This window comes from Mastigoproctus giganteus, chromosome 8, assembly GCF_048544385.1.
Source record: "Mastigoproctus giganteus isolate SK-2022 chromosome 8, ASM4854438v1, whole genome shotgun sequence".
Taxonomy (NCBI): domain Eukaryota; kingdom Metazoa; phylum Arthropoda; class Arachnida; order Uropygi; family Thelyphonidae; genus Mastigoproctus; species Mastigoproctus giganteus.
The window spans coordinates 54,223,920-54,250,679 of NC_143582.1; the positions used below are offsets into that span (position 1 = coordinate 54,223,920).

Sequence of the window (26,760 nt, forward strand, 5' to 3'; positions counted from 1 at the left end):
TCAGTATCATTTGTCTTTCTGTATTACTGATCATGGCTGCTGATTTAAGTCCTTTGTTTTTCCTTAATGCTTGTTCTACTTTTTTTGTGTTAAATCTTCTTATGTCCTCTCTGAGTCTCTTTCTAATGGCTTTGCATAACTTAGTATACTCAATTTTCTCCTTGTCAGTTTATATTGCTCTTCATTTGTCGTCTTCGGTTCATCATGACAAGTGTTTCTTGACTAATTTTTTCTTCTTTGGATTTCTTTTTACCTATAGGTTTCTTGGCCTTTATCACTTTCAGAAAGTTGTAATATTCCTCGTCGATATCTTGGTCCTGAGCAGTCTGCAGAAGCTCAAACTTGTTCTTAAGTTTCAGTACATACTGCTTTTTCTCCTCTTCTGTTATCTCAAAGATCTTCATATTATTTACTCGAGTCAGTGTTCTTTTCTTACATCTATATCAAGTGTGCATCTTACCATTCTGTGATCACTTCCAACATTTACCTTGCTCAGGACGATAACATCATTCACGATATATCTTCTGTTAGTGAGGATGAAGTCGATTTCATTAGTTGTTATTCCATTTGGACTCTTCCATGTCCACTTAGCATTAGCATTAGTAGAGGCATTTGATGCAAGAAAGCAAGCTTATGCAGAATCAGCCAAAAAAAAAATAAAATAAATAAATAAATAAAGTAAAATAAATAAATAAAAAATAACCACTTCCACTTCACCCCTCTGTTCGTTCGAAATACCTGTCGAGCTGAGCCTTAAACTTATTTAGGCTATCAACTTCCACGACAAGAGATGGAAGTCTGTTCCACCTACCAACCACCTGCTGGCTAAAGGCAAATTTCCGCACATCTATCTTTCCTCAATTTGAATTTATGCCCTCTCAGGTGATTATTCTGAGCAAGAGGAAGAATCCGATCAGCATTGAGCATGCTCAAACCATTCAGGGCTTTGTACACCTCTATCAGATCACCTCGCTGGTGCCTAGTCTCCAGATACTGTAATTCGCAAAACTTAAGCCTTTTTTCGTAAGAGCACCCCTTTGTTCCATTCACTAATCTTGTTGCCCTTCTCTGTACTCATTCCAGCAGCTCTACATCCTTCTTGAAATGAGGCCTCCAGGCCTGTATACAGTACTCTAGGTGTGGCCTGACCATTGCCTTATACAAGGGAATAATCACCTCCTTATCCCTGCTAGAAAAATTCCTATATATCATTGACAATACACCACGAGCTACTCTTGCAGCCCGTCTGCACTGCTCAGAGAACTTCATATCTGCCTGCACAACCACCCCCAGGTCCCTTTCATTCTCTACCACTGCCAGTGTAGTACCACAGATTTGATACGTTGCTCTGGGGTTGCTGTTTTCCATATGTAGTACTTTATATTTGTCAATGTTAAACTTCATTTGCCACCTCTCAGCCCATTTGCTCAACCTTTCCAGATCCTGTTGCAGCAGCATAGTGTCAGTAGTGTCCTTGGCAACCCTGCCAACCTTCGTATCATCTGCAAACTTGGACATTAAGCTTGATATACTATTATCAATATCATTTATAAATACAGAGAACAATAAAGGACCCAATACTGAACCCTGAGGGACTCCACTAATAACATTAGTCCACGATGAGCAGTGTTCCTGTTCACTACTGACAATCCTCGAGAATCTGCAAATTCCACAAGTCTTTCACCAATTCCAAAATTTCCTACAGTTCCCCTTTCTGTACTGTCATATTTAGTTTGAGTTTACTTCAAATTTTTATGCACCTACTTTGTTCTTTATAAATTAAAAAAATATCATAATTCTACATACACTTGTAAAAAAAATTGTGATAGGTCAATCTTGAGACTTTATCCCAGCAGCAAGTACATATTTCCAAAATATTCTATAATAACCATTAAATGTTAGTAAAAAATTATTTACCAGAGTAGTTTCAATGCCAATTTTAGTATTCTTCAATTATTATTTCCTTGAAATCTGTATCATTAATTTTTCTGTTAATTGGTCTCAAACTTAACTTGGTCTCAAACAAAAATTATTGTATATGCAGGAGATGATCTTGTCCTTTTGGAAATGCACACCTGACAAATTTCAGAAACAGAAAACCAGAAGACTTCTGAAGAGGTCCTCACTATAGCTAGAACACTAGAGTTTTTCTGTTTCTAATTCCAACACATTCCAATGATGTTGCCAGACTTTTTTTCCAAATTAATGATAACTAATTAATACATATCATATGCTGCAGCAGATAAATTATTCACATCACCACCACAAACTGCAATAACTATTTTAAAAGTTATTTGCTGGTGTTCTTCAATAAAAATGAACAATGCACGCATGACAAAACTATATTTAACATTACAAACTTTGAAATTTAATAAGATGTGGTTGTGAAACTGAATTACAATGACAGTACTCAGATTTGGCACACCCAGGGTACTGAGCTGGATATCATCATTCTTCTCTTTCTTGATGATTCCTTTCTACTTTTTACTCTCTTTCTTCTCTCTCAGGGTAACTCGGGGAATTTTTTTGCTGGTTGAGCATAAGCTTCAGGCTTCCTTGAACCATATGGTTAATAATAATAATAATATATAATTTTGGTCTTAACTGACTTAATATAGGAAAAAAAAAAAAAAAACTCCAAAAAAATCCTTTAGTTACAATTTAATTATGCTCTTAAGTTAAGGCAAATTGTACCTGATGACTGAGGATCAAAGATGACAAATTCTGGACGCAGTTTACTAACACGTTTGCCCTTAAGAAGCGGAACTAATCCACCAAGGTACTCCATAAACATAGTGTATGTAGCACTGCCTGTCACATCTTCATCATCATGGCGTATCATTGTACAATGGAAACGGATATCATTGGATGGTGGCCTAGAGACAAAATCCCTCAAGTGCCGTGGATCTGGCAAGTGGCACTGAAAAGTAGCAAAGTCATGTTTTAAAACACTAATTCTGCAAGGACAAGTAGCAATTATTACCTTAAATGAAACAAACATTTGCTATTATAAAACAAAGATAATGTTTATTTTATTACAACATATTTTTTATCAAAATAGATAATGATCCCTTGACAAAATTTACATGTGATTACAAAAAATTGTTCTCCCAAACACTATTATTAAATAAAGATAATGTTTATTTTATCAATATGAATAATGATCCCTTGATGCAAAATTCATATGTAATTACAATCAATTGTTCTCCATTATTATTACACAAAGATAAAGTTTATTTTATTGACAATAAGATCTCACCTCAAAATGTAAAGAAAAGCAGCAAAGAGTTTTTTACTTATGTTAACACTAGAAGAAAAGGGATGCATCACAGTGACCCACTAGATATGAATTGTATAATTGTAGATGATCAGGATGCTGACAAACTGAATAGATATTTTGCATCTACATTCACACATGAGGAATTTAGGGAGTGGATGCAAGAAGTGTGTGTTTGTTATTTGGTTTTTAGGAGCATTAGCAACTAAGGTCATATTGCTCCGGGATATGCGGTGGTCATTTCCTGACCTTTCCGCATCCTCCGTATTTGGTGGTGACGGGCTCGAACCCCGGTCTAATCAAGAAGCGTATGCTACGCACTGCTGCTCCTTCCCACCTGGCTACGGAGGCGTGTGTGTGTGTGTGTGTGTGTGTGTGTGTGTGTGTGTGTGTGTGTGTGTGTGTGTGTGTGTGTGTGTGTGTGTGTGTGTGTGTGTGTGTGTGTGTAAAAGGGAGCTAAATGATTTTGAGATAACTGAAAGAGATGTGGAAGAGAAACTGTTTAAGCTAAAAGTAAATTAGGCACCTGGGGTGGAGGGGATCTATCCAATTATATCAAGAGAGGCAGAAAAACAGGTAAGTAAGCTTTTAGCAATAATTATGAGAAGATGATATAGACTGGAGATATGTGAATATGTTTCCCCAGTTAAAAAAAAAAAAAAAAAAAAAAGGATCAAAGTGTGAAATGAGTAATTACAGACCTGTAAGCTCCACTTCTGTTCTGGTGAAAATGGAGTCACTGGTTAAATAAATAAGGAAGGACCATCTAGACAGGAATGCAGTTATATGGCAATCACAGTACAGATTTGTTAAAGAGCAACCTTGTCTAAACAATCTGATTGGATACTGTGATGCAGAAAATTGTTTTGGCACCTTATACACAGATTTCAGCAAAGTTTTTGATACCTGAAAAACTGCTAACTTAAACTGTCTTTCACATGAAACTGCACAAATTGGAGCAGTATGATACTAAAGAGGCAAATTACTGCCACGGGCAAAGGGATGGTTGAGTGGAAAAAGATAGATAGTTGTCAAGGGGCTTTGCTCTTCTTGGACTAGTGTTATTGGCTTAAGTCTCCCAGTTGAGTGCTGGGCCCATTGTTGTTTTAAATATTTATTAATGATAGTTACGAAGGCATATCAAGCTTAATGCCTAAGTTAGCATATGATACAAAGGTTGGCAGAGTGGTTAATGACAGTAATAAGAGTGTGCTAGTGCAAGAAGACCTAGATAAATTAAGCAGATTGACAAATGCAATATACTGCATACATGTAGCAATAATTCCACAATACATTATCAACTATGTACAAGGTAGTGTAGAATTAAGAACTGCTTTAATTGTTCAGTCAGACATAAATCCTTTGAGCAGTGTAGACAGGCTACTAGAAGAGCTCATGGGATTTTTTCAATGACACACAGAATTTTGCCAGCAGAGATAAAGGGGGTAATTATTCTGCTGTATAAGGTAATTATTGGGCTACATCTTGTGCATTCAGGTGTGGAATGCTTCATTTGGATCTGTTGGAACAGGTGCAGAGAAGAGCAACAATATTAGTGAGGGGAACAAAAGGATATGTGAGCAAGAAGACTTTGGTTCTGAAAATTGCAGCATCTGGAAAATTGAGACTTATATGGAGATCTGCATGGAGACCCCAATCAGATCTCCATGCAAGTGTCTAGTTGCAGGGAGATTTGATTGGGGTGTCTTAAGTCTCTGAATGGACTGAGTAATCTAAATAATGACAGCACTCTTACCATAGCTCAGACAAAACTCATAATGGGGCATAAATTTAAATTAAGGAAGGAACATGTGCAGCAATTTACTTTTATCCAGAGCATTGTTTATTTTTGAAACAAACTTCCATCTGTATTGTACAATAGGTAGTTTGAATAAATTGAAGGAAAAAGTAGACAAATTATTAGAAGGTATGAACAGGTGATATGCAAAGTGTGTCCCCCCCATGCTGTATAAGATTGCTTCCTTGTATCATCTGTCAATACCAATACCATAAAAAGTAAAAAAGGAATTTCATATCTGAGTCTTTAAAGGTCCATACTTAGTCCTTTGAATTGGTCCTGTTATTGACTGAGTTATCACATTAAACACCATAAAATACAGTACAGTAAACCCCCGCGAATAGCGGGGGTTACTTTCCTGAGAAATGTCGCGAATAACGAAAACGCGAATACTGAGTTATGGCTCCCATAGTAATAAAGGGGTTCCGTTCCAAAGTATGAAATATATAAGAAAAACTAGTCTAAAATTTTGTCTATGTATGTATTATATGTACCTTCATATTATGACTATGTACGTAGTGAAATGCAAGCATATGGCATCGAAATGAAAATAAGAAACAATTTAATAGTAAATGTAATATTTATTAGAAATTTCAAACAAATCTTTCAAACTAGCGCCTTTGCTAGCTAAAAAACTTATCCCGCCAGTGCTATCACCAGTTTCGCTAAAGTGTTGATAAAGGTGTTTTGCCTTTTCACGAATGATGGGTGAACTTAACGGAATTTTATTTGAGTTCGGTCTTCTATCCACAGATTTAAAGCTTTTTCCAATTTTTCTAATTTAACATCACGAGTTACAGAGCAAATTTTTGAAGCAATTAGCGCGTTTTCACGGACACTACGGCGGATTTTTTCTTCCGATTTCTTGATTGATCGTACCGTTGACTCATTGATTTTATACTGTTTTGCCACTGAGGAGAAACTTTCACCATTAGAAATTTTGTCTAATAAATCAATTTTATTCGCTAATGTCATCACCTTCTTTGATCTTTTCACATTTCCCTTGTTATTCGTAGCCATATTTTTGTACGGGTTAGAAAGAACTTGTCCACGATAAAGTCACTTTCTTCCGTTAACACGCTCGAAAAAGTCTGTTTTACACTGCAAAACGGTAGATTTATCATTTTTGTAAGCATATCAATTTATAAATTGATAAATTTATTCAATTTATAAGCATATAAATTAAAAGCAAACGACGAAACCTTCCATGACAAGCGCATAACACATACTGAACAAGGATTAGCGAGAAACATCCACGCTCGCGATTTTGTCACCCTCTCCCCCACCCACTGAGCGCTGTTTTGATCGGGAAAGATAATTCTACCCACGCCCATGTTTTTTTATGGCGAAAAATATTCACGGCGCTTTAAAATTTACATTTTTTTAGATTTCATTTTATATTAAATCGGCGATCGCGAATACGCGAAACCGCGAATACAGATACCGCGAATAGCGGGGGTTTACTGTATTCGTGTCTCAGTTTTTTTTAACAGTTCACATTACCCTTCAAGAAGCATGGCTCTGCAGTAGTGTCACAGATAGCATGTTCAATAATATAAAATGAATATAGATAATCTGACAGATCCCAATATAATTTTGATGTCTTTTTTTTGATCTTATAATTATATTTTCAAAAAAAAAATTGGAAGCTCCCAATATTATAGCAATTAACATGTTAATAAGTTTTCCTTATTTGTTCACAATGTATACTAGGAAAGTACATCCAAAAGTGAATTGAAAATGAATAAATACTTTGCTTAAATGAAGTGGCAGTTGCCAAATTAAGGACAGTCAACACAGCATAATCGGTTTTCCACGTAGACAGTCTTACTGTTTTTATCATAAATTTTTAATTTAAGTCAAAGATTCTTTTTATTTATTATTACTGAAGAGGGCCCAGTAAACAGGTATCAATAATTTGGTTTCAATGAAATTGCCCACTTTAATGCAGTGAAGTATAATTTAATATTCTCATGCGCCTTTCAAGTCTCATGACTTGAAAGTATTTGAAAATGCTATCCTAATCTATCACATACATATATTTTTTTTTACATTAGAAAAAAAAAATCAATTTAATACTTAAAATTATCCAAGGTTTCCACATATTAATGGCTGTTGTTTTCTAAGCACGATAAAAAAAAAGGTTCTTCCCATACATTATATTTTTGTTTATGTAGATACTAAAATTTGTTAACAGTATTTCTTCTTTTTCTAGGCTTATTCTGAGTGGTCTTCCAAAGAAGCCCTAATCTCACATCTCTCAACTTATTATGTGGCCAAGTGAGGAACAATTCTACACAGAAAAGATTGATGATACAGATTATTGATTGAATGACTCTAATGAGTAAAACGACAATTGTACAGAGAAATAAAGGGCCGGTAAATCAGACTGTGTTATAATGGAGGATTTTAACTTCTCAGATATTGACTGGAACTTGTAGATTGGTCACTCACACATTAGCAAGACTTTTGTAGATTTATTGGATGATTGGTTTCTGCAGCAGCATGTTCAAGAGACAACCAGAGATGGTAATACTTTTCATCTGGTTATTAGCAGTGATTATTCATGCATTAAGAATTTGCAGATAAAGGAACCACTGGGTGACAGTGATCACAGTGTACTGATGTGAGATTTACTCAAATGTGCAATTACCATCAGGAGTAAAGGGAAAGGTTTTTGCTTCCATAAAGGTGACGACTACAGTGGTCTCAGACAGTTTTTAAATTCTGTACAGTGGGACCAAATGATGATGTTACCAACAGCAAATTCTAAGTGGGAAGCAATCCAGGAATCAATTGTAGAAGCTACTAGGCTTTTCATACTGATTAAGAAATATTGTTCAAGGTTTAGGCCTAAATGGATGTTGGATGAACTAATGAGATTCATGGTAGAGAACAAAAATGCATGGGATGCATATATCAAGTCACATTAATAATACAAAGTTGAAATTACACACAAAGAAATAAGTGAACATGCACTTGTCCCAACGATGGATCAGTTTATCAATACCAATACTGAAGAAGTCTGTGACTACACGCAGTAACCAACATCGCACCACCTGATGAACTTCCTCATCCGTGGGGAAATGCTTTCTTGAAAGGTGTTTTTTCAGAGGGCCGAACAAATGGAAGTCTGAAGGTACGAAGTCTGGGCTGTAGGGGGAGCAATGTGACAGAGTTTCCCAACTATTACAGCGCAACAACTCACGAGTGGTGTGAGCAGTGTGCGGAGTTGCATTGTGCAACAAAATCACGCTTGTCAGGAGTCGTGGTCATTTGCTGGCTTTCAGTTTTTCCAAAATTGCACAATAAAGCTGTGCATTGATTGTCCCTCTGATTGTTCTTCTGCTGTGACTATGCGAGCAAGAAACTCCTCTCCTTCGTCGCTATATTGCAACAGGTTCTGCAGACACATCCCCATGCATTTTGCTTTGTCCTCCTCTGACAATTGTCGGGGCACCCAGTGGCATCACACCTTTCGACAGCCAAGGACATCGTGAACAATTTCAGGAACAGTCAACTTACTCATGTTCAATATTTGTGCGATTTCACGCGGCTATTTTCAAGAATGATGCCGTAAATGCACAAAATGTTGTCTTCTGTCTTGCTCAATGAAGGCCTGCCTGCCCGATGTCAATCTTCAATGTCAACATGGCCCGCTTTAAATTCATTGCACCAAAAACAACCTGCTTCTTTCATCACCTTTTTGCTAAGCACAACAACCAGTTCACGTTGAATTTCACTTGAAGACCCTTTTGCTTGCAAAAAGTGAATAACTTCACAAACACCTGTTCTGGATCACACTCGCATGGTAGCCGCCCTCTGTTCATTCAAAATACCAGTCCAGCTGAGCCTTAAATTTATTTAGGCTATCAACTTCCACAACAAGGGATGAAAGTCTGTTCCGCCAACCAACTACCCGCTGGCTAAAGGCAAATTTCCGCACATCTATGCTACATCTGTCTTTCCTCAATTTGAATTTATGTCCTCTCAGATGATTATTCTGAGCAAGAGGAAGAATCCCATCAGCATTGAGAATGCTCAAACCATTCAAGGCTTAATACACCTCTATCAGATCACCTCGCCGGTGCCTAGTCTCCAGACACTGTAATTTGCAAAACTTAAGCCTTTCTTCGTAAGAGCAACCCTTTGTTCCATTCACTAATCTTGTGGCCCTTCTCTGTACTCGTTCCACCAGCTCTACATCCTTCTTGAAATGGGGCCTACAGACCTGTATACAGTACTCAAGGTGTGGCCTGACCATTGCTTATACAAGGGAATAATCAGCTCCTTATCCCTGCAAGAAAAATTCCTACGTATCATTGAAAAGACACCATGAGCTACTCTTGCAGCCCATCTGCAGAGCACAGAAAATTCCATATCTGCCTACACAATTACCTCCAGGTCCTTTTCATTATCTACCACTGACAGCATAGTACCACAGAGTTCATACATTACTCTGGGGTTACTGTTTCCCATATGTAGTACTTTACATTTGTCAATGTTAAACTTCATTTGCCACCTCTCGCCCATCTGCTCAACCTTTCCACATCCTGTTGCAGCAGCATGCTGTCAGTAGTGTCCTTAATAACACTGCCAACCTTTGTATCATCTGCAAACTTGGACATTAAGCTTGATATACCATCATCAATATCATTTTTTAATAGAGAAAACAACAATGGACCCAAAACTGAACTCTGAGGGACTCCACTAATAACATTAGTCCACGATGAGCAGTGTCCATTGATTACCACTCTGTCTTCTCCCCCTCAACCATCCCTTTATCCATAGCGGCAATTTGACTCCAATGCCACACTGCTCCAATTCGTGCAGTCTTCCATGTGCAACAGTATCAAAAGCCTTTCTAAGATCCAAATATATAATATCAAAGTTATTTTCTGCATCCAGTTCTTTTGTGACTGCATCATAGTATCCAATCAAATTGGTCAGGCAAGACTTTCCCTCAACAAAACCATACTGTGTCCAAGCTATAACTGAAGTTTTGTCTAGATGATCTTGCAGTGCTTCTTTAACCAGTGCCTCCATTAATTTTCCTGGAACAGAAGTTAAACTGACAGGTCTATAAATACTTGTGTCAGCATTTGATCCTCCTTTGTGTAATTGGGGTCACATTTGCACATCTCCAGTCTATGGGTACATCCCATGAGCCCAAAGAAGCCAAAGTAATTATGCTCTCATAATTATGGCTAAGGGTTTGCTTACTTCCTTTGCCACCTCCTTTAATATAACTGGATAGATCACATCCACCTGGGTGCCTTTTTTTGTTTATTCTCAACAATTTCTCCTCCACTTTCCTCTCAGTTTTTACAAAATCATCTAGCTCACTGCCAGAGTTTACTTCACCTCTGGCATTCCCCTTCCTGAATAACTCCTCATGCGTGAATGTAGATGCAAAATACCCGTTTAGTTTGTTAGCCACCTGAGCAGGATCATCAACAGTTGAACCATCAATATCCATCCGTTTCCATCTAGAGTTTACATAGGTAAAGAACTCTTTTCTGTTTTTCTTTGCATCCTTTCCCAAGGATTTCTAATAATCTGCCTTTGCCTGCCTAATCTCCTTTGTGACTTGGTTACAGACCAGCTTATATCTATCATAGGCTTCCATATCACCCATTAATTTATATGTATCCCATGCATTTTTCATCTCTGCGATATGTCTCATTAGTTCATCTGACATCCATTTAGGCCTAAACCTTGAACAATATTTCTTAGTTGGTATGTAAAGCCTAGTAGCTACCAAGATAAATTCTTTGAATGCTTCCCATTTTGAATTTGCTGTTGGTAATATCATCAGTTGTTCCCACTGTATAGAATTTAAATACTGTCTCAGACCATCATAGTCACCTTTACAAAAGCAAAACCCTTCCCTTTACCACTGATGGTAGTTATCTCTTTGAGTAAATCCCATTTCAGCACACTGATAACTGCCACCTAGTGGTTCCTTTATCTGCAGATTCTTAATGCATGAAGAATCACTACTGATAATTAGATCAAGAGTATTACTCCCTCTAGTTGCCTCCCGAACATGCTGATGTAGAAAACAATCACCCAATAAATCCACAAAAGCATTGCTAGTGTGTGAGTGACCAACCCACAATTTCCAGTCAATAACTGGGAAATTAAAATCCCCCATTATAAGACTCTCTGATTTACTGGCCCACTCTATTTCCCTGCACAGTTTCTTATTATACTCATCAGAGTCATTAGGCCTATAGCACACTCCTACTCTCAATTTTGATTTCCCAATGCTTATGTCACCACAAACTGACTCGACACTGCACTGTCCAGGAATGTCGACTGTCTTCACTTCCTTGGATTTTATATGTTTCTTAACTAATAGCATAACTCCTCCTCCCTTTCTATCCTGTCTATCCTTTCTGTACACATTGTACTCCACAAATTCCAGTTCTGCATTCCTTATATCTGTGTGACACCACGTCTCTGATATTCCAACAATATCTGCCTTTGATGTTTTGAGCAATACCTCAAATTCATCAAATTTATTTACCAAACTCCTAGCATTGGTGTACACGCAAGTATACATGCACCTGTTCCTATTCTTAGCTACCCTAACACAACCCATGTGTTTACTTGTACTGCAATGACTCCCAGGAGTCTCTGAAATACCCTGCTTCTTGTTTCCCAGGCTGCTGCTCATTCCAATAGAAGCAATAGTAACAGGGTGCTTAATGATTTTGTAATAACTGAGAGCAAAGTGGAGGAGAAATTGTTGAGGTTAAACATTAGAAAGGCACCAGGGGTGGATGGGATCTATCCAATTATATTAAAGGAGGCAGCAAAGGAAGTAAGCAAACCCTTAGCCATAATTATGAGAGCTTCCTTGGACTCAGGGGAAGTACCCATGGACTGGAGATGTGCAAATGTGACCCCAATTCACAAAGGAGGATCAAAGGGTGACAAAAGTAATTATAGACCTGTGAGTTTAACTTCTGTTCCCAGAAAATTAATGGAGGCACTGGTTAAAGAAGCACTGCAGGATCATTTAGACAAGACTTCAGTTATAGCTCGGACACAGCATGGTTTTGTTAAGGGGAAGTCTTGCCTGACCAATTTGATTGGATACTATGATGCAGTCACAAAGGAACTGGATGCAGGGAATAACTTTGATATTATATACTTGGATCTTAGAAAGGCTTTTGATACTGTTGCACACAGAAGACTGCTGCCCAAATTGGAGCAGTGTGACATTGGAGGCAAATTGCTGCTGTGGATAAAAGGGTGGTGAGGGGGAGAAGACAAAGTGGTAATAAATGGATACTGCTCTTCGTGGACTAATGTTATTAGTGGAGTCCCCCAGGGTTCGGCATTTGGTCCACTATTGTTTTGTATATTTATTAATGATACTGATGAAGGTATATCAGACTTAATGCCGAAGTTTGTAGATGATACAAAGGTTGGCAGGGTTGTTAATGACAGTAATGGCAGTGTGCTACTGCAACAGGGTCTAAAAAATTTGGGCAGATGGGCTGAGAAGTGGCAACTGAAGTTTAACATTGAGAAATGCAAAGTAATGCATATGGGTAGAAGTAACTCCAGAGTAACGTATCAACTGTGTAGTACTACACTGAGGGTGTTAAAAAATGAAAAAGACCTGGGAGTAATTGTGCAGTCAGATATTAAGTTTTCTGAGCAATGCAGACAGGCTGCCAGAACAGATCATGGAGTAATGTTAATGTCAGGAATTTTGCTAGCAGGGAAAAGGAGGTGTTTATCCTTTTGTATAAGGCAATGGTCAGGCCACACGATGAGTTCTGCGTACAGGTTTGGAGGTCTCATTTTAGGAAAGACGTAGAGTTGCCTGAGCATGTATAGAGAAGGGCAACATGATTGGTGAGGGGAATGAAGGGTCCTCTTACCAGGAAAGGCTTAAGTTCTGCAAATTGCAGCAGCTGGAGACTAGGCACCTGTGAGGTGATCTGATTGAGGTGTATAAGGCCTTGAATGGTTTGAGCTGAATTCTGATGGTATTCTTCTGCTTGCTCAGATTACAAAAATTTGTGGGGTATAAATTCAAACCGAGGAAAGACAATTGTAGAATTGCACCTGCAGGCCTTTAGCCTGCAGGTGGTTAATTGCTAGAACAAGCTTCCATCTGTAGTTGTGGAAGTTGATAGTTAAAATATATTCAAGGAGGAACTGGACAAACTTTTAGAGGGAATTAATATAATGAATGTGCGAAATTTGTTTGTTTGTTTTTTTTTGGCTGATGCTACATAAGCTCATACGCTTGCTTTCTTGTATCACATCCTCCATTAGTATTACTTTCTTAAAAGAAATCATCAATAGCAACTAAAAGTGTTATGCCTAAGTGTCTCAACCAAATATGGTCAGACATTCAATACCAATACAGCGTAATTCCATGCACATGTTGAAATTATGCAATACCATTAAAAAAAAAAAAAAGTTTGAAATGAATAAAGTAAACAACTATATAATGCACTGTAGGAACTTACAAAGCCCCACCATTCATTTGTGGAAACCCTGTATTTCAGAGACATAAGGTAAAATGTTTATACCAGCTAACAATAAAAGCAAAAACAACCACTTCTGATAAGTATATAACTTTAAACAACATCGAATTCCCTCCTAAATATACTTCTCTTTCTGATTTTTGCTATCTAATACCATCTTCTACATAAATACCTTGATTGTTTGTCCGGACAGATTTGAAATGAGAATTTTCAGGCGATGAGGTAAAGGTAGTTTTTGTACACTGTTTTCTTCCATACATTGGTATATGGCAAGACGTGAGAGAAGCTGAAGGGATGCAATCCTGCGAGTAACCCAACCTACATGTATAACACAGCCTGTTGCTATAAATAACCTCTTGTCATTATGGCCCCACGTCAAAGCTGTTACTGGACTCTGTAAAGTAATTTACATGACATGAATTGTAATCCAACATTAAGCAGCAAAGAAAGAGGGATTATGGAGAATAAAATTTATGAATTCTTTGATGTTATGGGGACATTTCTATAAGAAAGTAACAACTATCACTAAGAAGAGAAAGATATATTTGTTGCCATGGCATTACATGAAATACTTATATTATGAACATCATTTTTGCACAGTCACCAATGGATGTTATCTGAAAACAGAAATATAATAGAAATAAACAGAATGTCAGTAATGCAGAGAATTTTATTTGTTTGCTAATTATAAATTGAAAAGTTGTAGAAATTACTTTGTCAAATTCTCTAATAGTTGGTTTGACAGCCATGTTCTTATTGCATATCTATAAGTTGTGTGATAACACGTTACGATCAGTTACGATAACCATTTGTTGAAATTATTATGCAATTCTACAATAAAAATCTTTGTTAGCATCTAAATATAATATAGGCAGTCTGTACTTGTTAGTAAAGAAAATTATTTATCCTTTTTTTTACACATGAAAATTTCAGACGTTTATTCAACTCCATCTTCTTATATAATGGTGATCTAAAATACTTTGAATTAAACCGAGCTCTTATGTCAGCAGAAATAGGGTACACTGCATGTACCAAATTTTTGAAAGAAATAAGAGAACCAGCTATGTTATTGAAAACAATTGTGAATGTTATAAAAAAGCTGAAAGTCATTATAGGAAGAAAATAAGCAGTTAGGTTAAAAACATACTATTTGTGAAGTTTAAGTTTAGATTGGTTTTATGCTATTTTATTAAGTAATGATAAATATTTTGGTGAATATTTTTAATCTGTGTACAAAATTTCTGAAGTGTATTTAAAATAATTTATAAACTATATGGAGAAGAAAATATGCTTAATTTGCTAAAAAAAAAAAAAGATGCATGGTACGTCACATTAAATAATTTACAGGTTACACAATACACACATTTCTTCAAGATCATTTGGAGCATTCATTTATATCTAGATTGGAATTAAAATGAAATAAAAATTATTCTATAAATTATTAAAGGAAGAAGCATAGATGATTTAAAGTTACACGCATAACAGTCTTTGACTTTGGTCAACTTGTAGAAAATATAACATTTTTTATAAAACAATAGCTTTAGCTAGATGAATGTGGGATTCTATGTTTATAAACTTGTAGAAGCTAAATTCTTTTCATCTGTGCTATAGAGTAAAGAGAGTAAGCCTCAAATACTGATATTTATAGTTATATGTTTATCTATTGTATTTTGGTCTGTATGCATACTAATCCTGTTATTTTTAACTGTTAGCTGGTCATTTAACTTACAATCAGGTACACCACAGATTTTCTCTTCCTTACACATGCAGTCACTTAATGGAATAAAATGTTACCCCATTTATAATCTTAAAATTTAGCAAGAAATAATTCAAAATTATTCACTTCTTTGATGCCACCTCTATTTTCAATCTTTTATGAACTGTAAAAAATCCATTTTTTTTTATGTTGGAAACATATTTTCAATTTGTTTATTTTGAAAAATGAAACACCTATATTTGCCTACATTGCCTTAGACTTTTTGGGGTCCATAGTCTAACAAAGGACCCTTATGATGTCACTCAGTTGTCTATCTGTCTGTCTGTATGTCAGTCAGTCACAGCATTGTATCTCTGGAACCACTCAACCTATTGACTTGAAATTTTGCACAGGTCTATACATCATGTGGGTCAACATAACGCCATACTGATAGTTGTTGACAAATTTGTCTGAGAAATGTAGGGGGGGGAACAAAAATGTTGTCGACAACCTATAGCTTATTATACAGCATTGGAAAGAGCTCAATGAGTAGGTTTAAAATATAATTTTAAAATATTTTAAAAATTAAAAATAGTGGCGCCAGACAAAACTGTGAGTGATTTTCGTACCCCCCCCACATTTCCATCGCTAATGGAGCTAAAAATTTAAAAATCACATGATCGCTAATCAGTTATTATTTTTTCACACCAATAAAGCATTGACCTCCGGATCAATTTGGTTTTACTTGTGGTAAGGGGACTGAGGATGCAATTGCCAGACTCCTTACTTTGCAAAAGGGAACTGATACAAAATACCTACTTGGCCTCTTTGTGGATTTCAAAGGGGCCTTTGACATCTTTTGGTGGCAGAGTGCTCTGGAGAGGTTCCGGGAGGCAGAGGTTTCTAGACCAATCTTCAAATTACTTACAAGCTATTTTTACCAGTGTTCTATCATAATTAAGAGTGGTACTAAACAGGTTTCTAGACATGTCACAAAAGGTTGCCCTTAAGGATCAATTCTTGGTCCCCTGTGCTGGAATGCTGTGTTTGATTCATGGCTCACCAAGAAATTTGAAGGAACAAAGCCTAGGCAGACAATCTTACCATCCTTGTCCACAGAAATTCAAGGAAAAATCTGGAAGACACAGCTAACTGCATCTTACAAGAACTTTCAACTTGGTCCGCAATTCACAAACTACAAGTTGCAACACCTAAAACATTGCAGATGCTTTTAAAAGAAAAATTAGATAGAGAATGTCCGCCAATTGTATAGTATAGAGGATAGACAATTAAATATATTGCCATAACAAAATATTTAGGTATTCAACTTGATGATGCCTTAAGTTTTCTGCCACATGCAAGGTATGTGAAAGAGAAATGTAAGTCTTTCTTATCCAGATTGAGACAGGTAACCAAGCAGGAACGGGGTCTGAGAGGTCATTCACTCAGGTTATACTGTAATTGTGTTTTTTTTTACCTATCATTACTTATACAGCTTGAGCATGGGGACATAGGGACAACGTCTGCAATTATGAAACAGCTTCTGTAGGCCCAGCGTGCTGCCCTCCTGATGATGTCATGGGCATGTAGAACCACTCCTACTATGGCTTTGCAGGTGTTATTGGGAAAATTACCTCTACACTATGAAATACAATACAGATATATGATGTATCACCTGAAGAAATCAACACCTGTTAATTTGGATGATGTGCAACTTGACCTAGATGCTTATTTAACATCTGAGAAAAGAAGGCTTCGTTCCATTTATGTAGATAAATGGCTAAGAGACTGGTCAGCTTCGGAACTTGGCACCGTGACCAGAGAAGGAGTTCAGGAAGAGAGAATCTTTGTGGTTTGCACCTGGCTGGCATGGTACATTTTTACTCACTGGCCACGGGAGTATTAACAGAAAATTATTCAAATTAGGATTGTCTCCTTCCCCGCTTTGCTCTGTGGGCAGGAAGAGAGTATTGACCACATTAATTTAGATTGTCAATATTATCAAGACTACAGATGTGAACTGCATCTTGTTTCAGATACCTTCACAATGGGAAACAAATCTGCGCTTATTTGATCTCAAGCAGCATTAATAGCACTGAGCACCTTTGCCTCATGTGCTTTTAAAAGAAGAGAGGAAGGAGCTTAGACTTGCTAATTTGGGATAATTTTATCAGGAGTTGATGATGATCGGATACTTATTGTAACCAAATATACCCTGCTGGACATTGAATGTGTTCCCTGTTTATAGCGTAATTGGATTTAAAAAAAATAATAAAAATAAATAAATAAATAAAAAAAAAATTGTTTCTCCAAGTAAGTGCCTGGAGCAACGTCTACAAGAGATTAGACATAATTACATCTCAAGAAATCTTGCTGATCCTAGCTTCTAGGATGGGATCTTCCATGGGATTATTTCCCATAGCATGAGAAGTCTGTCCACTTCTCCACCTCTATTTCCTTTAGTCTTGCTTTATTTCTTCAACCTTCTAACTACTGGAGGGTTCCTCTGTTTGACCCTCCTCTCTTCTACTCTTTCCTACCTCTCCAGCTCCCAAACTTCTCCTTCTATAGCTTTTTTATTTCGTCCTAATTTGGGCACTCTCAGGTCTTTTTCCCTGGGTTAGTCCAGCAGGTGATAGTAGATCCTGGCCACCTCCACGTGGCTATTGTTATTATTTGGTTTTTAGGAGCATTAGCAACTAAGGATATTTTGCTCTGGGGATATGCGGTGGTCATTCCCTGACCTTTCCGCATCCTCCATATTTGGTGGTCGCTTTACGGAAAAGTGGCCCCTTGCATTTACCCCCCCCACATCTCACCCCCAGTAAATAAGCAGTAGGTTACAAAAATGTAAATACAGTCAATTCTTGATAACTCGAATTTTTATTGAAGTCCCAGTCCCTTTAGTGGAGATTCAATGTTAAACTCTCTCGATTACTAGAACTGAACTTCCAATAACTCTAACTTTTCCAAACAAATTTTCAAAATTACATTCGTGTACAAATTGTCAGGTAGCCTTTAAACTAATTTCTCCCCTTTTGTATGTCTTTAGGGTTCTCTTTCCATTGTGAAAGGATTAACTGGAACTGTTAATCCTTTCACAATGGAAAGAATACATACTCAACCACGAGGGCAATAGTCGTGGTTAGTGACGGACATGGGGGAGGGAACAGTGACTAATCTTATAGGAGTCCTTTCAGTAACAAGTGAATCTTGTTCTGATTTGTCTAAATTCAAACAATAAAAGTTCCTGCATCTGGCTCTCCTCACATTTCCTTGCGCAGTGGACAGTGCATGCGTTTGATGTTTTCGCTGCCTCATTATCGGCAGTGCATCACGTGGACAAGCTGAGTGTCGCAGGCAGTGAAATATCTGCATATTATTTTTGCATCTTGATTGATTAAGCCTGTGTGTACAAATTGATTAATCCTGTGTGTGGCAAAAAGTGTTTCGTCAATAAGAGGCAAAAGAAAATTGGTAGATGATGACAACCACATTTACGTGTTTTCAAAGAGAACTCTAGATGAAAAACATGGAATCTGGGTTTGTGAAAAAAGTTCCACCTGCAAAGGGCGTGTTTGGACAGAGGGTTCTGAAGGCCCAGTTGTGAAAATCGTAACTAAACATAACCATGCAGCTCAAGCTTCAAGGTCGGGAGCATTGCAATTGATTGGTCAAATACAGCAACAGGCAACAACCACGAACGAACGGCCACAGCAAATTGTTGCATCAGTAATTGCAGAGGCTCATGCCAATGTCACGGCATTACTTCCTAAAACGGATTCACATAAATGAACCATTCGTCATGTTCGATGCAACAATGGTACTCCTGCTTTACCGAGCAATCTCCAGGACCTAGTCATACCACAAAATTATCAAGAAATTATCATTGATGGCAATGTACAACGGTTTTTGATGTTGATTCTCAGGAAGAAATTCTCTCGGGTGGTATGCTTATTTTTTCCACTAGTAACAATCTTTAGTTATTGGCGCGTAGCCAGGAGTGGTTTTCATATGAAACTTTTTGCACAGTACCCGTGCATTTCCAGCAGCTTTATACAATTCATGTGGTTCAATTCAATGCAGTTATTCCAGTGGTCTACACGCTTCTGCCAAACAAAACTCATGCCACATACGTCAAGTTGCTTCAAGAAGTTAAAAATCTACAACCGGGTCTCCAACCCCAGCGACTTATTACAGATTTCGAACAAAGTGCCATGCAAGCCTTCCAACAAGAATTTCCTGGTATTGTAAATACCGGTTGTTTCTTTTCATCTTTCCCAAAGTGTTTGGTGAAAGGTACAGAATGAAGGTTTAAAAGCCTGATACGAACAAGACCATGAATTTGCTCGTTGGATCCGAATGATTCTGGCATTGGCATTTATTCCTCCTGCTAACGTTATTTAAGCATTTGAAAATTTAGTTGAAGCTGATGACTTCCCCATTGAAGCTACGGTGATTGCAAACTACTTTGAAGATACATATATTGGAAGAAGACAGCGGAGAGACCGGAAATTACCCATTTTTTCCATCGAATTGTGGAATGTTTACACACGAACACTGAATGATCAGCAACGTACCAACAACGGCATGGAGGGGTGGCACAGGGGATTTCAGGAAACTTGTGCTACTTTATTCCCAAATATTTATCGATTCATTAAAGAAACAACAAGGTCTACACAATTTCAAAATTACACAACTAATTGCAGGTAATTCAGGCAATCAAAGAAACAAGAAGTATGCTGCAATTTCTGCTAGAATCAAAATAATAGTCCAAGATTTTCAAAATCATAATGTGATTGATTACCTTAGAGGCATTGCATACAACTTCAAGTTTTAAACAATAATAATGTGCATTTATTCTATTAAAACAAAATAAATTAGAATTATTAAAAATTAGGTGTATCATTTACATTTCTGTAGCCTACTCAATATCTACAGGAGGCGAAATGTGTCGGGGGCAAAATGTGGGAGGCAAAATGCGAGGGACCACTTTTCCGGATCCTTATTGAAAGATGCCTTGGTGAAAGAGGAATAAATCACCATAATCAGGTGCTGATTGACAGGCAACAGGGTTGTTGTTTGGTCTTTAGGAGCATTAGCAACTAAGGCCATATTGCTCCAGGGATATGCGGTAGTCATTCCCTGACCTTTCTGCATCCTCCGTATTTGGTGGTCACGGGCTCGAACCCTGGTCTAATCAAGAAGCGTGTGCTATATTTCTTTCTTTATATGATTCTTGAAGGACTATTATGTCCTTTAATCTGTTCTTGCAACCAGCAAGATTTAAAATGCATTGATAATGCAATGGCCTTAATTCTTACTGCAAAACAAACTTACCTTTGTTTTGCAGGTATTACAAAGGGTACTAGGAAAGTTTTGCAATACAGCTTTGTTTATTTAATTTTTTCAAAGTAATTTCCTCTACCTTCAATACACCTCTCCATCCTCCGAAACCAATCTTTAAACCAGTTCTGCCAAGTTTCACTAGGGAGTAAAGCACACTCGTTGTCCCAAGCCCGTAGAAGGTCCTCATCACTGGAAAACCGCCTCCCTTTTAGCTTCATTTTCACATGCGGGAACAGTGCAAAGTCGCAGGGAGCAAGGTCTGGACTGTAGGGAGGGTGCTCGAGAAGTTTCAGTCCTGTCGTGGTCAAATATTCGGTGCAGGCTTTGGCGCGGTGAGCTGCAGCATTATCGTGATGGAGGTACCAGGTGTTCATTCTTGACTTTGGCCGCAGGTTCTTCATAGATCCAATGACTTTAGGCAGGCATTGTTCAGTATACCACTTAGCTGTGACTGTCTTCTGCGTGTCCAAAACGACACGTTCCACAATTTCACTCGATTTGAAAAATACAGCTATCATTTTCTTCTTTACAGATCGGGATTTTCTGACAATTACGGGTGTGTCGTCATCATCAAAGACCCCAAACTTTGTTTTGAGCCTTTGTCGGCAGATCGTAATAGTACAGCCAAGTCTCGTCACCTGTCACGATGTTGTTCACATACCGAGATTGTCCCTTATCAAACTTTTTTAACATCTCCCGGCACCAAGTCACACGTCGTGTCATCTGCTCTTCAGTCAGTTGATGCGGCACCCAGAGAGAACAAAGTTTCTTCACGTGCAAATTATCTTGCAGAATCGAACGAATTACTGGTGCATTTAGGCCCAACGTATCCTCTATCTGTCGGTAGGTCACTCGCCTGTTTTCATCAAGCATTTTCCTCACAGCAGTAACGTTTTCCTCCGTAACTGACGTTCGTGGCCTTCCCGGCCTCTCAGAATCCTCCAGAGTGAAATTTCCCCTTTGGAATTCTCTATACCACCTGAATGTTGTTGTACGATGTGGACAATCATCATCTAGTGCAAGAGTCATTTCTTCTAAGCACTGGTCTATGGTTAAACCACGCACGAAATTATACCGCAAAACTGTCCTTATCTCATTTTGTGACCACGATGCCATCGCAAGCACTTTACACTCTCACTACTAATGAATAACTGAGCCCATCGCCTTGGCGCGGCGGCTACTATGCACGTATGAACATGTCTCAACATGCAGCTTCCTGTGATTCATTGTTGCGTCATATTGCAAAACTTTCCTAGTACCCTTTGTATATTACACTGCAAAATAAAGGCAAAACAGGTTGTCTTGGCATTACACCTACTTTCAAATGAATGACCTCTCTAAAAGATTTCTGGCCATTGGTTAAAAAGATAAGGCTGCTTATGATAGTCTGTTTCAGGACTAACCATTCTTTCATTAGAGAGCATGGTGGGTCTCTAGTAACAAAACACTCAGACAAAACAGTTATCTGACATGAGAAGTTGTTCAATGTGAACTGTCACGCAGTATATAAAAATAAGTTTTCATTGTTGTAATATAGTTAAAACTATCTGCTGAAAGTAGTGTAATAGTACATGAAAGGCAAAGATAATCATTGTAAATGTTTACAGCTGCAAATGGGTTCAACTGTGTGTGCTTAACATTAATTGAGATGTGCTCCTCTAAAACTGCTCAACCACTAGGTATACCTCTCTAAAATCTGAAAATCCAGCACCTCTCAATTCCCGAGGATGCCAGATTTTAAAGGGTTTACTGTATTTCCAAATGGATTCTTCCAACAAGATAATGCACCATACTATAACACTACACTAAACTACATATATGCAGATAGCCAGAAGATTTTTCTGCCTTCTCGTGTTTTGTTGATATATGGGCAGCAACACTATTGCCTTACAGTGACTATTCATGCAGTAAGAATTTGTAGATAAAGGAACCACTAAGTGACAGTGATCACAGTGTACTGAGTTGGGATTTACTTAAAGATGTAACTACCATTAAGGGTAAAGGGAAGGGCTTTTGCTTTTATAAAGGTGACTATGGTGGTCTCAGACAGTTTTATATTCTATATGGTGGGATAAACTGATGATGTTAAAAACAGCAAATTCTAAATAGGAAGCCTTCGAGGAAATAATCTTGGAAGCTACTAGGCTTTTCATACCAACTAAGAAATAATGTTCAAGACATAATCGGATGTAAGATGAACTAATGAGGCTTGTGGCAGAGAAAAAAAATGCATGGGATGCATATAAATTATCAGGTGACACGGAAGCCTATGGCAGATATAAGCTAGTTTGTAATAAAGTCACAAAGGTGGTTAGGCAAGCAAAGGCTGACTACAAGAAATCCTTGGCAAAGGATGCAAGGAAAAATAACAAAGACTTCTTTGCTTATGTAAACTCTAGAAGGAAGGGGATGAATCGGATTGGTCCACTTGATATTGGTGGTGCGACTGTTTCTGATTCCCTTCAGATAGTTGACAAACTGAATGCGTATTTTTCATCTACACTCACACATGAATTTTGTAAGGAAGGGGAGAACAAAAGTTTACTTAACTCTAACAGGGAGCTAAATGATTTTGTAATAATGGAGAGCAAAATGGAGGAGAAATTGTTGAAGTTAAACATAAAAAAGGCACCTGGGGTGGATGGAATTTATCCAGTTATATTGAAGGAGGCAGAAAGGGAAGTATGCATTATGAGAGCATCTTTAGATTCAGGGGAGGTCCCCATGAACTGGAGGTGTGCAAATGCATCCCAATTCATAAAGGGGATGACACAAACAATTATAGAACCATTCGTTTAACTTCTGTTCTGAGGAAAGTAATGGAGTCACTGGTTAAAGAAGTGTTGCAGGATCACCTAGACAAGATTGCAGCAATAGTTCAGACACAGCATGGGTTTGTTAAGGGGAGGGTCTTGTTAGGCCTGACGTAGGCAAGTGGTCAGGAGCGTGAGTGCATAGCACGTGTTCCTTGAGTGGACCGGGGTTCAAACCAGTGACTACTAAATACAATAAATTACTATATTGTATTTAATAAATTACTATATTACAATAAACTACTAAATCATCAATAAACGTATTGACGATTTACTGTAAACTCTACTGACTTGGTTGTCGTGCCGGAGTATAAACACGAAATTTAAATTTATTCGTTAGATACTACGATGTGGTCACAAAGAAACTGAATGCAAAAAATAATTTTGATATCATATATTTAGATTTCAGGAAAGCTTTTGATACTGTTGCACATGGAAGACTGCTGTACAAATTGGAGAGGTATGGCATTAAAGGCAAGTTGCTACAGTGGATAAAGGGATGGCTGAGATTAGTAATAAATGGACACTGTTCTATGTGGAATAATGTTAATAGTGAAGTTCCCCAGGCTTTGGTGATGGGCCCATTGTTGTTTTGTGTATTTATCAATGATATCCAATGAAGGTATATCAGGCTTAATGTCCTCCAAGTTTGCAGATGATACAAAAGTGGGCATGGTTGTTAATGACAGTAAGGACAGTATGCTACTGCAACAGGATCTAGAAAAGTTAGGAAAATGAGCTGAGAAGTGGGAACTGAAATTTAACATTGACAAATGCAAAGTACTGCATATGGGTAGAAGTAACCCCAGAGAAATGTACCAACTGTGTGGTACTACACTCAGGAAAGTGGAGAACGAAAAAGACCTGTGGGGTACTTGTGCAGTCAGATATGAAGTTCTATGAGCTTACAGTCTGTCAGAACAGGTCATGGAGTCTTGTCAATGATATATAGGAATTTTACTAGCAGAGACAACGAGGTGATTATCCCTTCGTATAAGGCAATGCTCAGGCCACACCTTGAGTACTGCATACAGGTCTGAAGGCCTCATTTTAAAAAGGATGTCGAGTTGCTGGAATGAGTACAGAGAAGGGTAACAAAGATTGATGAGAGGAACAAAGGGGTGCTCTTACCAAGAGAGGCTTAAATTCTGCAAGTTCAGCATCTGGAGACTATGCACCTGCGAGGTGATCTGATTGAGGTGTATAAGTCGTTGAATGGTTTGAGCAAGCTAAATGCTGATGGGATACTTCCACTTGCTCTGAGTAAGAACTGAGGTGGCATAGATTTAAATTGAAGAAAGACAGCTGTAAAATAGATGTGAGGAAGTTTGCCTTTAGGCAGCAGGTAGTTGATTACGGGAACAGACTTCTATCTGTTGTTGTGGAAGTTGATAGCTTAAATAAACTTAAGGCTGAACTAGACAAACATTTGCAGTGACCAGATGGGTGAAATGGGAAGGTTTTTTTTTTTTTTTTTTTTGGCTGATGCTATGCTTGTTTTCTTGCATCATATGCCTCAATTAATGCTAATAAGGTATTCAAAAAGCTCAGTGATTGCTAAATCATATATTTCGTGAACCAGTTCTACATCAGATACACCATTTGCATTCTCTATGTCTTACAGTGCTGGAACCATTGTACACATAGTTATGGTATGGTATACCATACCATACCATATAGTTATGGTCCTTATTTGCATGCCTGGTATAACGAATCATTTTTAGTGATATCTACTATACTAGCAAGTGTTTGACTCAGACTTTATTTTTATTATTTATTTATTATTTTTTTTTTTTTTTGTTTTTATTTCATTTTATTTTTACTTTCATATTAACCTTTATATCACATAATACTAACCTAAACACAAATATAATTAGAGGAGGCGCCTCCGTAGCCAGGTGGGAAGGAGCAGCAGTGCGTAGCACACGCTTCTTGATTAGACCAAGGTTCGAGCCCGTCAGCACCAAATACAGAGGATGCGGAAAGGTCAGGGAATGACCACCACATATCCCGGAGCAATGTGGCCTTAGTTGCTAATGCTCCTAAAAAAAAAAAAAAAAAAACCAAACATAATTAGAGGAAGCTGCAACATTAGCATTAGTAGAGGCATATGATGCAAGAAAGCAAGCTTATTCAGCATCAGCCAAAAAAAAAAAAAAAAACACTACTCCCATTTCACCCCTCCGCTCGTTCGAAATACCTGTCCAGCTGAGCCTTAAATTTGTTTAGGCTATCAACTTCAACAACAAGCGATGGAAGTCTATTCCACAAACCAACTGCCCGCTGGCTAAAGGCAAATTTCCGCACATCTATCCGACATCCGTCCTTGCTCAATTTGAATTTATGCCCTCTCAGGTGATTATTCTGAGCAAGAGGAAGAATCTCATCGGCATTGAACATGCTCAAGCCATTCAAAGCCTTATACACCTCTATCAGATCACCTCGCCGATGCCTAGTCTCCAGGCTCCGTAATTTGCAAAACTTAAGCCTTTCTTCGTAAGAGCAACCCTTTGTTCCTTTCACTAATCTTGTTGCCCTTCTCTGTGGCGCCTCCGTAGCCAGGTGGGAAGGAGCAGCAGTGCTTAGCATACGCTTCTTGATTAGACCGGGGTTCGAGCCCGTCACCGCCAAATACGGAGGATGCGGAAAGGTCATTCAGGGAATGACCACCGCATATCCCGGAGCAATATGGCCTTAGTTGCTAATGCTCCTAAAAACCAAATAACAACAAATAACCCTTCTCTGTACTCGTTCCAGCAGCTCTACATCCTTCTTGAAATGAGGCCTCCAAACCTGTATACAGTACTCAAGGTGTGGCCTGACCAATGCCATATACAAGGGAATGATCACATCCCTGTCCCTGCTAGAAAAATTCCTGTATATCATTGACAAGACACCATGAGCTACTCTTGCAGCTCGTCTGCACTGCTCAGAAAACTTCATATCTGCCTGCACAATTACCCCCAGGTCCTTTTCATTCTCTACCACTGTCAGCGTAGTACCACAGAGTTGATACGTTGATCTGGGGTTACTGTTTCCCATATGTAGTACTTTACATTTGTCAATGTTAAACTTCATTTGCCACCTCTCAGCCCATCTGCTCAACCTTTCCAGATCCTGTTGCAGCAGCATAGCATCAGTAGTGTCCTTAACAACCCTGCCAACCTTTGTATCGTCTACAAACTTGGACATTAAGCCTGATACACCATCATCAATATCATTTATAAATACAGAAAACAACAATGGACCCAACACTGAACCCTGAGGAACTCCACTAATAACATTAGTCCACGTTGAGCAGTGTCCATTGA

General features: G+C 38.0%; 1 protein-coding gene across 1 annotated transcript in view; it reads right to left on the reverse strand.

The window, feature by feature from the left end:
- The window catches only part of LOC150081534 (tubby-related protein 4-like), a 223,528-nt gene that overhangs the window by 95,810 nt on the left and 100,958 nt on the right, over window positions 1-26,760 (reverse strand). Inside the window, exons 7-8 of the mRNA XM_090380059.1 lie at window positions 13,764-13,985; window positions 2,695-2,920 (exon numbers count right to left, since the gene is read on the reverse strand). Coding sequence (XP_090236185.1) covers window positions 2,695-2,920; window positions 13,764-13,985 — 448 coding nt within the window. The remainder of the gene's footprint in view (window positions 1-2,694; window positions 2,921-13,763; window positions 13,986-26,760) is intronic.